Source organism: Mobula birostris, chromosome 26, assembly GCF_030028105.1.
Source record: "Mobula birostris isolate sMobBir1 chromosome 26, sMobBir1.hap1, whole genome shotgun sequence".
Lineage (NCBI taxonomy): Eukaryota > Metazoa > Chordata > Chondrichthyes > Myliobatiformes > Myliobatidae > Mobula > Mobula birostris.
Window position 1 is genome coordinate 27102263 of NC_092395.1, and position 16282 is coordinate 27118544.

Below are 16282 nucleotides of genomic sequence, written 5' to 3' on the forward strand. Positions count from 1 at the left end.
CCAGGTCCTTGCTGAGGCAGGAGTTCAGTCCAGTCATAACCAACCTGTCAAAGCATTTCATCATTGTCGATGTGAGTGCTACCACGCGATAGTCATTAAGGCAGCCCACATTATTCTTCACAGGCACTGGTATGATTGTTGCCTTTTAGAAGCAAGTGGGAACTCATGCCCGTAGCAGTGAGAGGTTGAAAATGCCCTTGAATACTCCCAGTAGTTGGTTGGCACAGGTTTTTAGAGCCTTTACAGGTACTCCATTGGGACCTTCTGCCTTGTGAGGGTTCACTCTCTTTAAAGACAGTCTAACATCGTCCTCTGAGACAGAGATCACAGGGTCCTCAGGTGCAGCAGGGATCTTCACAGCTGTAGTTGTGTTCTCTCTTTCAAAACGTGCATAGAAGGCGTTGAGTTCATCTGGTAGTGAAGCATCGCTGCCACTCATACTATTGGGTTTTGCTTTGAAGGAAGTAACGTCTTGCAGACCCTGCCAGAGTTGCCGTGCATCTGATATCGCCTCCAACCTCATTCAAAATTGTCTCTTGCCCCTTGAAATAGCCCTCCGCAAATCATACCTATTTTTCTGGTACAGGCCTGGGTTGCCAGACTCAAATAAGAGTGTAACACTTTCTATTTTTAAAATCGCCTGTACGACTTTGCATTTTTGCTCTCTGAACTGAAGCCTCAAAGGTGCAGGATGGTTGCAGTGAAGCATGTACGGGTCAAAGAGTGGGGAATGAGCAATGTTTGACCATTGCTGGAGCAGAACCAAGGTGAGGTAAAGCAGAGTCAAGGCGGAGCCCAGGCCTGAGAGTGAGGTAGGACCCAAAGTCTGATCAAATTAAGCTCAAAGCCGAATTGGAAAAGTTGGGTACAGGCTGAATTGAGGCAGTGGCGCTCGGCCCCATGGAAGTACCAATCTGGCAGGACCTAGGTCTGAAAACAAGAATGAGCCAAGGTTTTGACAATTTAAACACCGGGTTGGATTGAAAAAGTTAAGGTGTCAGGGCTGGAGGTGAGGGACGGGCCGGTCCAGCTCGCTGCTCCAGAAGGTTTACTCGTTTCTACACTGAACTGAGGTTGTGGCCTGCAACTAACAGGCTATAGTCTCACTTTTGTGACCTTCAGCTTTGAATGCTATCTGCTTATGTTTATTGTTTGCATGATTTGTTGTTTTTTCCTCTGCACATTGGATGTTCGACAGTTTTATTTTGTTCTAATGGGTTCCATTGGGTTTCTTTGTTTAGTGGCTGCTCGTAAGGAGATGAATCAAGGTTGTATAAAGTATACATAATTTGATAATAAATGTACTATGAACTTTGAGCTTCAGATGCATTCCACCTGAACTCGGCAATTTATGCACTTTATGTGCAGCTACCCTTTCCAGTACTTTCCTGTCAATTTTTAGTCCCGACAGAATTCCAACTACATCTTCATTTGTTGAGACTCTGGAAATAGCTTCTTCTTGGCGAAGACCAATGTAAAATATTAATTTACTGCCATGAGTCATTTCCTTTTTGGTATTTGATCAACTTCCAATCATTTTATGCTTATGTTTCTTTAGTGTTGATTTCTAATTTTTAACTGATTATTTCCTTGATTGCCTCAGGACATCCGACCTCTCACATTTCAAACAATACCTTTCCCCCTCCTTTCTTCACTCATTCAGTACTGCAGTGTAGTATCAGTTTGGGTGTATGGAGTGGTGATGCAACACTTCAGTCAATGGAAAGAGAGCTGTCCATAATCTATTATTAATAACTTTAGCTCTGAACAAGGACAGAATGGAAGAAAATGGAAAAATATTTTAAAGACTATTTGGCTGCACTTAACAAGCAAGCAATTAAATATTCACTGCAATGGAAGAGGTTTCCTTAAGCAATCATTACAATATCAATTCAGAACTTAGAAAAACTGTAGGATGAATGTCTCTTATTGGGAATTGTGCTAAAAAGTGAAAGGGTAGGTACTGGTATAGAAAGCCCACGTTTAGGATAGCACAGAATTGCAGCCTGTCACCTTACCGGCTTTTTCTTCGGTTTGTATGTTGGCTTGTCATAACCAATTCTCTTCAATTCTCGAACTGAAAAGATACCACAGAATTATCAATGACTTATACCTATTTTTTAGCACTAAATTATAATGCAGTCTGAATAATCCAGCTTCTGGATTATATTAAAAGATCTCCAGACAGTGTTTGAATTTTGGATAAACCTGAACATAGTAATGGTGCTTTTTGTGTCCACTGTAATTTATTTGTTGTATCATGTTTTAAAAGTAAATATTTTATAAGTTACTATAAAAATACAGAAAATATTTCAGGAAATCATTCATTTACTGTATTTAATTTATTTTGGGCCAAGATGGTGCCAAGCCGTAATGTCCTTTGAGGTCGTGGCTCTGACTTAGTTGTGTTTTTAAGTTTCATAGGGATGGTTTTGGGGGCAGAACAGGGAGATAAGGGTCAGGTTAGAGTTTAGAGATAGGGATGTAGGGAGTTAGAGGTAAGGGGCAATAAATAAAAAGTGAGGGCAGGAGCCAGAGCCAAACAAGGCCAGTGGACAGACGTCAGGTCAGTAGGTGCTGAGATGTAGACCAGCAATCCCCATTGTCAACGATCAAGGCTGGCGACCCAGTGGATGAAGGCTGGGGACGTCCCAAGTTGGCGATTCCTGGGATTGGAGGTCCATGCAGGCAGGAGACACGAAGACTGGTGACTCTCCAAGACGGTGAGTCACAGGGTTGGAGGTTCATGCAAGTCTGGAGTTCAAAGCCAATTTATCAGCAAGTCCCGGGGTTGATACTGAAGATAAAGCTTGTAGGTCAAAGACCAAAGTTGGTGAGTCCAGAGTCAAGGCCCAGTGGTTGCAACCTCTGGGTCAGCATGTTCCGATGTCTGTAAGACTTACTCATGAACGGCCCTCGGACAAGTTGGCGAGACCCAGGGTCGGAGGCCTGTTTGAGCCTGGAGTTCGAGGTATGATTGGCAAGTCCTGGGGTTGATACCAAAGGTCAAAGACTGAAGACGGCAAGTCTGGAAGTTGAGGCTCGATGGTCAAGGCCTCTGGATTGATGTGTCCAGAGTCAGAAGCCCGATGTCTACAAATCCGATCCAGGGACTGGAAGTTGGAGGCCGGTCTGTGTGAGTGAATGGGTGGGATGGAGAAAAGAGGCTTATTTTGCTGTTGTTTGTTTTGTTGCTGGTGTTTTTCTGCTGAACACTGTGGGCATGTCGTGTTGCCGCTGGAATGTATGGCGACACTTGCAGGCTGCCCTCAGCACATCTTTAGGTTGTGTTGGTTGTTAACGCTAATGATGCATTTTACTACCCTTTTTGATGTACCCATGATAAATCTGAATCTGGCTTCCATGGTTATAAGTTATCTTAAAGCAAGCTTTTAGCCAATTTTGAAAGGGATTATATATTTTTAGAGTAACCTTCATGAATGGGATAGACAAAAGCAATTAACGTAATAATCAAAAGCTGCTTTTTTTCCCGTCCCTACTTTAGTATTTATTAGGTAGATTGTCAGAAAACATAGCCATGTCGTAGAAACTCCACTTAACCTCTGTCAGTTAATGAAGGGGAGATGAGAAGAGACAGACAGATATCTTTAAGAACTGAGAGATATTTGAAACAGAGTTATGCACTTAGTGTGAGACTGCAAAGTTCAGTAGACTAAAAAAGAATAGGTTCCACTCCTGGATGGGCCCTATGCATTTTCTCCTGTATTTATTTACACAAACAACCAACTAAAGTCAATTAACATCAAGCATTCTCTAATTTTGTACCATTTTGTAAAAATAAATTTTACTTACTGTGCAATAAAAGGGCTTCATAAACACAGGAGATCCACAAAAGCACTTAATCCAATTCTTATCTACTCAGAATTTACATGTCACCAGAAACAGCCCAAAAAATCCGAACACCATGAAATATGGTGCAGGTTACAGAAGATTTATTGTTAACCTTCTATCATGCAAGCTAATGGAAACTTTCCCAAAGGTGTTTGAATCCAGTGACCACAATTGAGGGACCTACAAATAACGTCTGATTAACTTCAGGAACATCACTGATAGCCGAAAAATAAAGAGTTCAAACTTTATTCTAGAACTTGAGGGAAAATAAAATTGAGCCATGTAACTAACTACCAAAAGACTCGCGAAGGTTTGTACAGAATATTACGTTCTTTAAAACACAAAAGCTGTAGTTCTTACCTGGGTGTTCGATTAAAATAATTATCAGATCAGACAGAAATTAAAAACGAAGTGTCACACAGTCTTACTATAATTTTCCACTATTTTTCTGTATGGATGTTCTTTGCCATCAGGGAATACAGTAAGGCAAGTGATGCAATCACCACATTAAACAGTCATTTTGATGCACATAGTACAATGTTTTCCCCCATATTTTTAATTGCTTACCCGGTGAAGGGGCAGCTCTCGGGCGCACTTTCTTAGGTGGTAGCATGCCCACTTTCAACGTTAGTCCTTTCCTCTTTTTGGTGCGCAGGGCAGAATGGCCAGAGGATCCCGCCTCTGTTGCAGGATCTGTGGAAGATTCTGATTTCTCTATCGCACTGTACTCCTTCACTTTCTCTTTATAATATTTGAAGTATGAACTGTTCTCATCATACAGAAACCTATACAGACAAAGAGAGCACACTGCAATTCCTCTCTTACAAAAAAATACATTTCCATTTCTGACAGTATGCAGAGAAGCCACAGCCTACATGTCCTTTAGAAGAGAGCAACAATATGGAAATAATTAATGAAGTGCCCATCACAAAGCCAGAATCTTCAGAGGACTTTACAGCCAATTAAGAACTGTTAAAACTATGTCATTGCTGTAACAAAGAAAATGCAGCTGCTATTTTTACACACAAACTGTCTCCAAAAACAGCAAAGTTGTAATGAGTAGATCTGTTTCAGTGATTCAGTACAAAGAAAACCAGAAGTCATAAGAAGGTCATTTAAGATTAAGAGGGTGAAATGTAGTTGATGTTTCATGGTGCATTAATCAGAACTGAAAAATGAGAAGATAAATATCTTTTAAATAGCAGAAAAGTGAAGACAAAGAAAAGGGGGAATGCCTCCTGAAGCTCCCCTCCTGAGGGCAGAGAGGATTATTCCTGTGTAATTTCATTCCATTCTGGCAGTTTCTTGGTCTCTATTTGATTTTATTTCGATAATAAGTCTTTCCACAACACTGCCTCTAATCTATCTTCCTTTCTTCTTTATGAAGTATTTCTCTTTACCATAGTTAAAGGTTTAACATTTTCCTTAATTCTCACACTTTTCCTTTTTTCACCCTGTCTCCTCAGGCAGAAAAGGGCCTGTGTTTCCTTTGTACTGACCTTCCACTCCAGAAACCTTCCAGATCACCCTTGTTAATTTCTGCTACCTCCAGTGGGATTCCACCACCAGGCACACCTTCCTTCCACTTTCCATTTAGTCCCTCAAACAGACCATTCTGGTACATCCTTCAGCCTCCACTTTAATGACACTCTTTTATTCAATTTCAGTAGAGACATTTGCCCTTTTACCTCTTCCCTTTGCACCATTTATGAACTCAGTCTTTACAGGCAAAGCAGCAATTCATTGTGCAGTATTTGGTGCTCACTGGAGAAACCATAGAAGCATGGCTGCTTTGTAGAGCATATCTGTTTAGTTTGCAAAAGCAACTCTGACCCAAGTATGTACTCTATTTCCACCCCCCCACCCCTCAACAGACCAGCGATAGTTCCTCAGGTCCTTACAAGCCTAACCTATGCATCAGCACATCCCTTTCTGTAACTTCTGCCAGCTAATTTGTGATTTTGCCACCAGCCACATCTTCCTGTTCGAGTCCTTTCTGCTTTCTATGGGGATCACTATCTGTGACTTGCTATGCTACTCAACTTTGCCACCCATCCCCCTCCCTTCTCAAGCATTTTCTTGTATCTGCAAGAGGTGTAACACCTGTCCTTACACCTTTTTCCTCAACACCATCCAGGACACTAAACATCCCTTCAACGTGAGGCAGCCTTATTTATTGCGCCTGGTACTTCCAATGTGGCCTTGTCAACATAGGTGAGACAAGTAGAAAACTGGGTGACTGCTTTGCAAAGAACCTGCTCTCCTTCTGCCACGACTGTCGGGACCTTGAGGCTGCAAACCATTTTAATTCTACTCCCATTCCCACACTGACATGTCTGTCTTTGGGTTCCTCCACTGCCAGGATGAGGCTAAATACAAACTAGAGGAACTGCAACTTATAATCTGCCTAGGTAGTCTACTGCTCACTTTTCTCTGTCTTCCAGATCTACTAAGTTCTTTCTACACTCACCTCAGACCACATCATCCTGTTTCTTTCTCCTCTTCCATCCTTTCCATCTGACATTCACCACAAACTCCTCCTAGTGGTTCCTTTCTCCTTATTCCCAAAGCCACCTCCACATACTCTACCTTCCTCTTTCACGTTCCATCATCTTCAGCCATCACTTCCTAGTTTCTGGTGCTATTTCCACTCTCCCCTACCCCACCTGCCTATCAATCCTCCTCACCTGAATTCAGCTATCACTTGATAGTTCAGTTTCACCTCTTCTGTCCAATTTTTTATGTTGTCTCTCTATCTTTTAGTCCAGATGAAAGACTTCAATCCAAAATGTCAACTGCCCATTTCACTCCATAGATGTTGCCTGAGCCATTGATTTTCTTCAGATTTTTGTGTGTAACATCTTAAAAACACCTAATACTTAGCTATTAATCACATTTATGTCTTCAGGCATTGCTGCGTCAGCATTGGCTCTCACAGATTTCACATTGCAATAGTTCCCTGGTTATATTCACAATGATGTTAATGGCCTGTGGCTGTGAAAGACTCTACAGAAATTTTATCTTTTTATAGAAGAATAGACAGATCTACGGCCAACTATAATACGATTGCTCTCTGACCATATAAAGGGTCTGGATGAAGGGTCTCAACCCAAATGTTGACTGTCCATTTCTTTCCCTAGATATTACCTGATCCATTGAGTTCTTCCAGTACCCTTTCACGTTCCGACCAAATATTTTTTATGGCTTAACCTGCCTGTTAATTAAATATTAGTCCAGTAGCATATCCATTCGACTACTCCTCCAGCTCCTATGCAAATAATGGAGATATCAAGTAGATGATTGTAAATAGACTTTTTCTACTAGCTGGACAGACAACGGCAACAAAAGTATGGAATCACCACCACGTGAAAGTTGTCCTCCAAGCTACACACCATCTTGACTTGGAAATAAATCACCATTCCTTCATTGATGCTGAGTCAACACGCAGAAACTCTCCCCTAACAGTATTGTGGGTATAACCATACCTCAAGGACTGCAGCAGTTCCAGAAAGCAGTTCACTTTCTCAAGGGCAATAAGGAATGGGCAATTAACTACTTGCTCAGCTTGCAAAACCCACATCCCTTGAATGAATAATGTTTAATACTGGCCTTCTTTAAGATCCCAGCCTTCACAGAGGCTTGTCTTTAGTCATTTCTTCATTCATAACATTATGAAATGCCAAGGAGACTGCATACAATTATGATCACAACATCCCATTTGCAGAGCTGTTAACACATTCACCAGACTTAGCCATATTGCAATAATAGTATCCACCCAATAATATGGAAGTTGGGTAGTGGGATAGAGATATATCTCTACCAATGGAGGTCTAAGGCGCCCCTTCCCTCTGCTAGCCTGCAGGTCATACTTGGTCAAGGTGTTAAACCTGCGTCACCCCCCCCCCCCAAACAGGGTCACGTGAAGCCATGGGTGCAGGTGGTGGATGGTCATATGAACAGCTGGTGCATATTACAAGACCTGGTTATACAACCACTGACACCAGGTAGACAATCTCTAAAGAATATTGATATTGGCTGGATCATCTGTCTTGTAAAGACACTGCCAGAAGAAGGCAATGGCAAACCACTCCTGAAGACAAGACTATGAAAGACCATGATCGCCCATGTCACACGATATGCACATAACTAATGATCTAATGTGGAAGATTCCTGAAGGAGTCCTATTTATAATTAAGACGACCAATCCAATATCCTTTACTACTGCCCAACAGTCCAATTTCAATCACACATGTAGTGCATACCCACTGACTTGGGGTTTTCCCAAAGGGTATTCAAGGAATATGAGGTTAAGAGATCAAATTAGTGCCGAAAAGTTTGAAAACACTTAGCCCCAACTGGATAGCACCCCCATTCCCCTTTTCTCGTCCAACTCAGTTCTCTACACTGCCAATGGATAAACATACATTTTGGAAAAATCTGAGACAGCAAGTGAAAGTCACATTCTCTATCCACAACATTATGGATAAGAAATTAATGCCACATGACAGCCTCAAAACTACAACTTGGTGAAGAGGTTTGGCCGATCAGATACCACCCCTTATGGATTGGAAATCAGGAGAGCCATATTTTCCTCAAGACATCAACATATGGACATAAAAACCTATTGATTTATGATAACAGGTCTTTTATACCCAACTCTGCAAAAAAAAAACACAAGATCATGGTAATAAGTAATAACATGGTACATGAAAAGGAACAATGAAATGGTTACTGTCATGGTCCGGTCCATGAAGTCTGTGTTCCGGTTCACGGTCCAGTCCATGGTTCCTTGTTCCGGGGTTTCTGGTTTTCCCCAGTTTCTGTTGTGAGCACATGATTCTCGTTTTGGGGCTGAGACATAAATACCTCTGTAAACCAGGGATTCCCGGCTGAACTGTTCTGTTCCCCTCCTTGTCTCCTCTACCCCACCCCTTGCCTGACCCTCTGCCTGGATTCCTCGCCTGACCCTCTGCCTGCTCACCTAGCCTGGATACCCGCCGGTATTGCTAAAGTTTTACCGCTGGAGCAAAACCAGAGCCTTGTTAGGCCAAGATAAGGAACTGTCTTTCATTGTGTGGAATTGTCTCTCTGTGTCCTCGCCTTCGCTAGGTGGGTCTGGCCATTTGCCGCCACCTTGTGTTGGGATCCGTCTCTTCATGTTCAGCGTTCTGTGTATGAGTCCTGGCCCTACGTCCTGTTCCCAAGGAGGGGTCCCGGCTCTGTGTTCCGTGCTCCCATCTCTTCTAGTCCAAGGCTCCGTGCTCCTGAAGGCCCTCCTCCAGTCCGTGCCTAGTCCAGTCCTATCTGAGTCCTGTCCATGTGCCTTTACCTGTCCTTGTGTCTTGCCCTACCCAAGAGTTCCTCACCCAAGCCATGTCCAGTCCTGTAGCCTCGGCTTGTCCTCGCCTAGTTTTGGAGTCCGAGCCCGAGTCAAGTCCCAGGTTCTGGGTCCTTGCCCAGTCTCTGGCCCGGAGTCCATACCCAAGCCTCAAAGTACCCTAGACCCCAAGCCTGTCTCCAAGCCTCAAGACCCCAACCCTGTCTCCAAGCCTCAAGCCCCCAAGCCTGTCTCCAAGCCTCAAGCCCCCAAGCCTGTCTCCAAGCCTCAAGCCCCCAAGCCTGTCCAAGCCTCGACCCCCAAGCCTGTCTCCAAGCCTCAAGCCTCAAGACCCCCAAGCCTGTCTCCAAGCCTCAAGCCTCAAGACCCCAAGCCTGTCTCCAAGCCTCACGCCTCAAGACCGCAGACTCCAGTCCTGCAGTCATGTCACGTCATGTCCTTGCCTGGTTCTGGGGCCCGAGCCTGAGGCAAGACCCAGGTTCTGGGTCCTTGTCCAGTCTCTGGCTCGGGGTCCAAGCCCAAGTCTGCATTCTTATCCCTGCTCCTTATCTGTATCCTGTCACATCCCTGCTCAAGTCAAGTCCTGTTCCTAGTACTTCAGTGTCTGTGTCTTGCACTTGGGTCCATTCCCAACGCCCCCATTCTGACAGTTACTAGAAGTCTACAAGCATTTTCTACTCAACCAAACATTTCCTTTCGTAATCTTTGTTTTAAAATTCTCTTGCAGATTTGATTGTGCTTGGCTATGCAAATATTTAATGCTTTTTTACCAGTTGCCCTGTAGAAGGTAGAAGTGAGCCATTGTTTTGAACTATTGCACTCCCTGCAGTAAGGATACTTAAATAGTGACATTAGGCAGAGAGCATCAGTTTTTAAATCCAGTGACAAGGAAGGAACAGCAATCTATTTTAAAGTCTCAGTGGTGTTATTTGAAGTGGAATCTGCAGCTGGCAGTGTTCTCATTGCTTATTGCCCTGGTCATTTGAAACTAAAGTCAGGAGCTTGCAAAGCAGCACGAACGGCTGTTGCTGCAGTGTTAAGTTTTTTTACAACCAACTACCCTATCTGTGACACAGTGAAATTAGCATGTATGAACTCTGACCATGAAAAGTGGTAGTCACCTTAACCCCAAGCAACATCATAGTTGTCATTTGATTTATGTACATAAGAGCGCACAGAACTCTTACCAGAACATTGGATTATCCCGGTTATTTTCAATAGCAATCTCTTCCAGCTCTGGACCACATTCAGCAACAAACTTGGCTAGTTTTTCTGCAGTGCTTTTTGTCTTTGTGTCACTGAGAGAGTCATCTGTAAACAAGATTAATACTTCCCAGAAATCACAAATTACGCAGGGTCAGGTCACAATACATCCTTCGCCAAATTGGCACGGTACTCTCATACTACATGCAAGGGAGGGATAACCAGGTCTCAGAATGTAAATGATTCAAATGTAATCAGGAAACTGGCAGAACATAAAAAATAGCTTCAAGGATGTTCATACAGTTTCTTGAGTCTACCTTATTATTTTACAAAATTATGGTGAATTCTAAAAATGCAAACAACAGGAATTCTGCAGATGCTGGAAATTCAAGCAACACACATCAAAGTTGCTGGTGAACGCAGCAGGCCAGGCAGCATCTCTAGGAAGAGGTGCAGTCAACGTTTCAGGCCGAGATCCTTTGTCAGGACTAACGGAAGGAAGAGTTAGTAAGAGATTTAAAAGTGGGAGGGGGAGGGGGAGATCCAAAATGATAGGAGAAGACAGGAGGGGGAGGGATGGAGCCAAGAGCTGGACAGGTGATTGGCAAAGGGGATATGAGAGGATCATGGGACAGGAGGCCCAGGGAGAAAGAAAAGGGGGAGGGGGAACCCAGAGGATGGGCAAGAGGTATAGTCAGAGGGAAAGAGGGAGAAAAAGGAGAGTGAGAGAAAGAATGTGTGTATAAAAATAAATAACGGATGGGGTACGAAGGGGAGGTGGGGCATTAGCAGAAGTTAGAGAAGTCGATGTTCATGCCATCAGGTTGGAGGCTACCCAGACAAAATATAAGGTGTTGTTCCTCCAACCTGAGTGTGGCTTCATCTTTACAGTAGAGGAGGCCGTGGATAGACATGTCAGAATGGGAATGGGATGTGGAATTAAAATGTGTGGCCACTGGGAGATCCTGCTTTCTCTGGTGGACAGAGTGTAGGTGTTCAGCAAAGCGGTTTCCCAGTCTGCGTCGGGTCTCACCAATATATAGAAGGCCACATCAGGAGCACTGGACGCAGTATATTACCCCAGCCAACTCACAGGTGAAGTGTCGCCTCACCTGGAAGGACTGTCTGGGGCCCTGAATGGTGGTAAGGGAGAAAGTGTAAGGGCATGTGTAGCACTTGTTCCGCTTACAAGGATAAGTGCCAGGAGGGAGATCAGTGGGGAGGGATGGGGGGGACGATATAGCCTCCAACCTGATGGCATGAACATCGACTTCTCTAACTTCCGCTAATGCCCCACCTCCCCCTCGTACCCCATCTGTTATTTATTTTTATACACACATTCTTTCTCTCACTCTCCTTTTTCTCCCTCTGTCCCTCTGACTATACCCCTTGCCCATCCTCTGGGTTCCCCCCCCCTTGTCTTTCTCCCCGGACCGCCTGTCCCATGATCCTCTCATATCCCCTTTGCCAATCACCTGCCCAGCTCTTGGCTCCATCCCTCCCCCTCCTGTCTTCTCCTATCATTTTGGATCTCCCCCTCCCCCTCACACTTTCAAATCTCTTACTAACTCTTCCTTCAGTTAGTCCTGACGAAGGGACTCAGCCTGAAACGTCGACTGTACCTCTTCCTAGAGATGCTGCCTGGCCTGCTGCGTTGACTAGCAACTTTGATGTGTGTTGCTTATGGTGAATTCTGTAGTTTCCATTTTTCTACCCAATTCCTTCATCTTAGTCTCCAAGATAAATGCATCTACCCTACCGCAAGAAGGCCTGTCCTCACAGTACTTCAGGTGTGATGTCAGTAAAGCTCCTCCGTACAATCACATCAGGGCATCATGTTTGTACACCAAATTCCTTGTAATAAAGCAAATGCCTATAAAATTACTTCTTGCTCCTACATGTTAACTTTCATATGCCAGCACAATGAACATGCCACTGTACAGCAAAGACAGGCACACAAGAGCAGTTTGGGAATGACCTCTCTTGGCCTAGGCAGAAACACTGTAAGCACATTCCAGATTGCTAGGTCACACAGATGGGAGTAAGACTGAACGTCCCTCCATCAGTGCTAGGCATTCACCTTTCAACACTCGTAAAATTATGTGGCATCGCAGAAAGAGAACGTGGGAGGTTTTCAGGCAGTGTTATCACCAGTGTTCAGTTCAGCATATGGTATTGACAACCTGTTAGATTGAATTCCCTTGTACCACGGATTCAAAGATTCCCTCTGGAAGCACTGGCTTTCAGTGATAATTATTCAATGGCCAATCAGTATGCGAACTATATATGTAAGCTGTAAGGCTGACATCTATTTTTATTTTCTTTTTAATTTAGAGATACAGCATGGAACAGGCCCTTCTGGCCCAATGAGCCACACCACTCAGCAAACCATCTATTTAACCCTAGCCTAATCATGAGATAATTTATAATGACCAATTAACCTACCAACTGGTATGTCTTTGGATTGTGGGAGGAAACTGGAGCACCTGGAGGAAACTCACACTGTCATGGCAAGGACATACAAACTTCACATAGACAGCATCTGCACTGAACTCTGAACTGCAACACCCTGAGCTATAATAGCACCGCGTTAACGTGCTAATTTTATATATTTGTCTTTACTTCTTTAATGTGACAATTTATTTTTAGATTTTCCAAAACAAACAAGCCTGTTTTTTTAAAAAGTAACTGGTAAAATTTGATGGCCTTGTTATTAATGCTTTCACTCACATTACATATAATTATTAACCCATCATGAAACTCAATCTCCTGTTTCCACTGAATTCTTAATTAGAAATGATATATACCCAGATGTTCTTCCTTGCAGAGATAACTGCACGTATTATCAAATAACTAATATACAACACAGTTTGCAATTGGCTCAGCAGTTCTTTAAACTTCACAACAACTTAAGCATCCTACCTACAGGCAAAGGTAAAAATCACTGATACATAACACCTTTAATGTCTCAAAACATTCCAAGGTATGGTGAAAATTATTAAAAACTCTACAATATAAACCAATCAAAATAAGTATAATTTTAAGATTTCAAGATAGTCAATTAATCTTTTGCTTACAGCAGCAGTTATCCCTACCTTTTTCTTCAGATGGACAAGATGTTGTAGTCTCAGCATGCATAAGGACCTTTGGCTGCAAATCCTCTGGATTTGTTTCCAATTCATTCATTCCTTCCAATGATGTTTTACACTCTGATTCACCTTGGTTTGACTCAGACACTTTTTCAGTAGAAAACTGTGCCAATTTTTGCTTGTAATATTTGAACCCATTGCTTTCTGTATCATGTAGAAATCTATAAAGTAAATACACATTTTCAATATTTGGGTCTATCTTTTCTAATTTCTTCACCATTTCCTGGGTCAGAGGTAAGATAGCCAATAGCTATTAGCCCATGCTGTGCAACTTAGCTGTCACTCTGGAGTGGTTGCTGTTTGATGGGTTGCAGCTCCTGCTGGTCGTTTTAAAATGGGAAGATGCTTTGGACAAATTATTCACACAGCCCCTAAAATTAGTTTTTCAGTTATAACTGTCATGATTTTAACATGTTTAGAGGATTATGAAGCTATATTCCATATTCAGGATTGAAATCAATAGATTTTTAGGCATAATAAAAATCAAAAGATGGAGGAAAATAAGAATGAAAAGATTGGATGAAAATAACATGATTCCCAGGACCTGAAATGCTTTCCTCCTTGGACTTAGTGGGAAGCTAATGCAGAAATTGTACGGGCCCAGGCAGTGACATTTAAAACATCCTTAGGCACAGGAAAGATGCTGGAGAACTGGAGGATAGTTACTGTTGTTCAATAAAGGCTCTAAGGATATCTCAGGAAATTATAGGTCAGTGTGGATAAATTTTTGCAAGATATTATAAGGGACACACTATATAAGTATTTGGATAGACAGAGCCCAATTAGGGACAGTCAACATGGCTTTGTGCATAGCAGATCATGTCTAGCTAAGCATACAGCGTTTTTTTTTCTAGGAGGTTACTAAGGTTCATGAAAAACAGGCAGTTGTTTACATGGACTTTAGCAAGTCATTTGACAAAATCCCACATGGAAAGCTGGTCCAGAAGGTTATGTTGCTTAGTATTTAGGATGAAGTAGCCATTTGGATATTTTAGTGGGAGAAGCCTGCGGCTGGGTGAAGATGATTGATTCTCTGACTGGATTCTATGACTAGTGGCGTACTGCAGGGATCGTTGTTGTTTTCCATCTACATTAACTATTTGCATGATAACGTGGATCAGCAAATTTGAGGATGACACCAAAATTGAGGGCATAGTGGACAGCAAGGAAGGCTATCAAAGCCTGCAGCATGATTTCGACCAGATGGTAAATGGGATGAAAAATAACAGATGAAATTTAATGCAGTCAAGTGTAAAGTATTGTACTTCTGTGGGACAAACCAAGGCAACACTTACACAATGAACGGTAGGGCATTGAGGTGTGTTGTACAACAAAGTTCCTGGGAATACAAATCTATAATCCATTGAAAGTGGCATCACAGATAGTAGATAAGAATCTTAAAGCTAGCTTTTGATACATTGGCCTCTATAAATAAGGACAGGGAGTACTGGAGTTTAGATGTTATGTTGAAGTTGTATGAGATGTTGGTGAGGCCAAATTTATAAGCAGTTCTGGTCATCACCGACAGGAAAGATATCAATAAGCTTGAAAGAGTGCGGAGAAAATTTACAAGGAGGTTGCTGGGAAAGGTTCAACAGGTTAAGACTTTATTTCCTGGAGCACAGGGGAACAAAGGAAGATTTTATAGAGGGTTACAAGATTATGAGAGGTAGAGATAGGGTGAATGCTTGTATCCTTTTTCTCCTCGGGTGGGTGAGACTAGAACTAGAAGTCACAAGTTTAGGATGAAAGGTGAAATATTGAGAGGTGTCTGAGGGGAAACTTCTTATCTCAAAGGGTGTTGCTAGTGTGCCAGCAGCAGATGTTGTAGATGCTGGTTCAATTTAACATACAAGGGAAGTCTGGTACATGGATGTGAACGTTTGAAGAGATATGATCCAAGAGCAAGTAGATATGACCAAGGAGATCATGTCAGCACAGACTAGATGAGCCGAAGTGTCTGTATGAGTTCTATGATTCTATGATCTTCCCAAACGTTATAGCAGGCTAAATGGCCAACAGCAGCTCCTATTCCTTAATGCAGATAATTGTGCTTACCTATAATTGGGGTCCTCTTTCTTGTACTGCATGACTGCTTTCTCTGCTGCCTCACCCTTGTTAGCTACGAACATTGCCAGCTTGTCAATAATATTCTTGACTTGTGGGTCGTCTGGAGGACAGATGCCTTCTTCGTCAGCTGCTGCCGCATCCTCTGCCGCACTCTTGCCATTGCCATCAGTGGACGCTGAATCTTTATCTGTCTTGCATCTACCGTTGTCATCTGGTGCCAAAGAACCTACATCTGTCTGTGTGCCAGATTTGGCATCTGACAAATGGGAAACTTGAGAAAACACAACATTTCAAGCCAGGTGTGTGTGCAACAATGAGCCAAACAGAAGTCACAAAAGAGCAAAATCAACAAAACAGAATTTGGATGAGAAATATCTCAGCCTTACTTTTTAAAAAATTGGATCTAAACTGATACAGCAACCTCTCTCGTCGGGCATTCAGCCTTCTACCACCAAAACAGCGGGTGCAAAGACCACTTCCAGACTGCTGAAAATGCATCCATGTCACCAACTGCTGGATGTACCAGTGAGGCCAAGAACTTGACCGATAAAGGATTGACATTGACATCTCATTCATTGACATCTGTAGGTTTGTTGAATTGTGTGATTAATGATTTCACCAAAAGTCAATGCCACCTTCCTCAAGATGTTATGTGATATCAAATTTTAAA

At 42.7% G+C, this 16282-nt stretch overlaps 1 protein-coding gene across 1 annotated transcript in view; it reads right to left on the bottom strand.

Annotated features, from left to right (window-relative positions):
• LOC140188338 (SURP and G-patch domain-containing protein 2-like) overlaps nucleotides 1–16282 on the bottom strand; it is a 37875-nt gene that overhangs the window by 11774 nt on the left and 9819 nt on the right. The window contains exons 3-7 of the mRNA XM_072244498.1: nucleotides 15601–15883; nucleotides 13489–13703; nucleotides 10378–10501; nucleotides 4420–4637; nucleotides 2019–2077 (exon numbers count right to left, since the gene is read on the bottom strand). Coding sequence (XP_072100599.1) covers nucleotides 2019–2077; nucleotides 4420–4637; nucleotides 10378–10501; nucleotides 13489–13703; nucleotides 15601–15883 — 899 coding nt within the window. The remainder of the gene's footprint in view (nucleotides 1–2018; nucleotides 2078–4419; nucleotides 4638–10377; nucleotides 10502–13488; nucleotides 13704–15600; nucleotides 15884–16282) is intronic.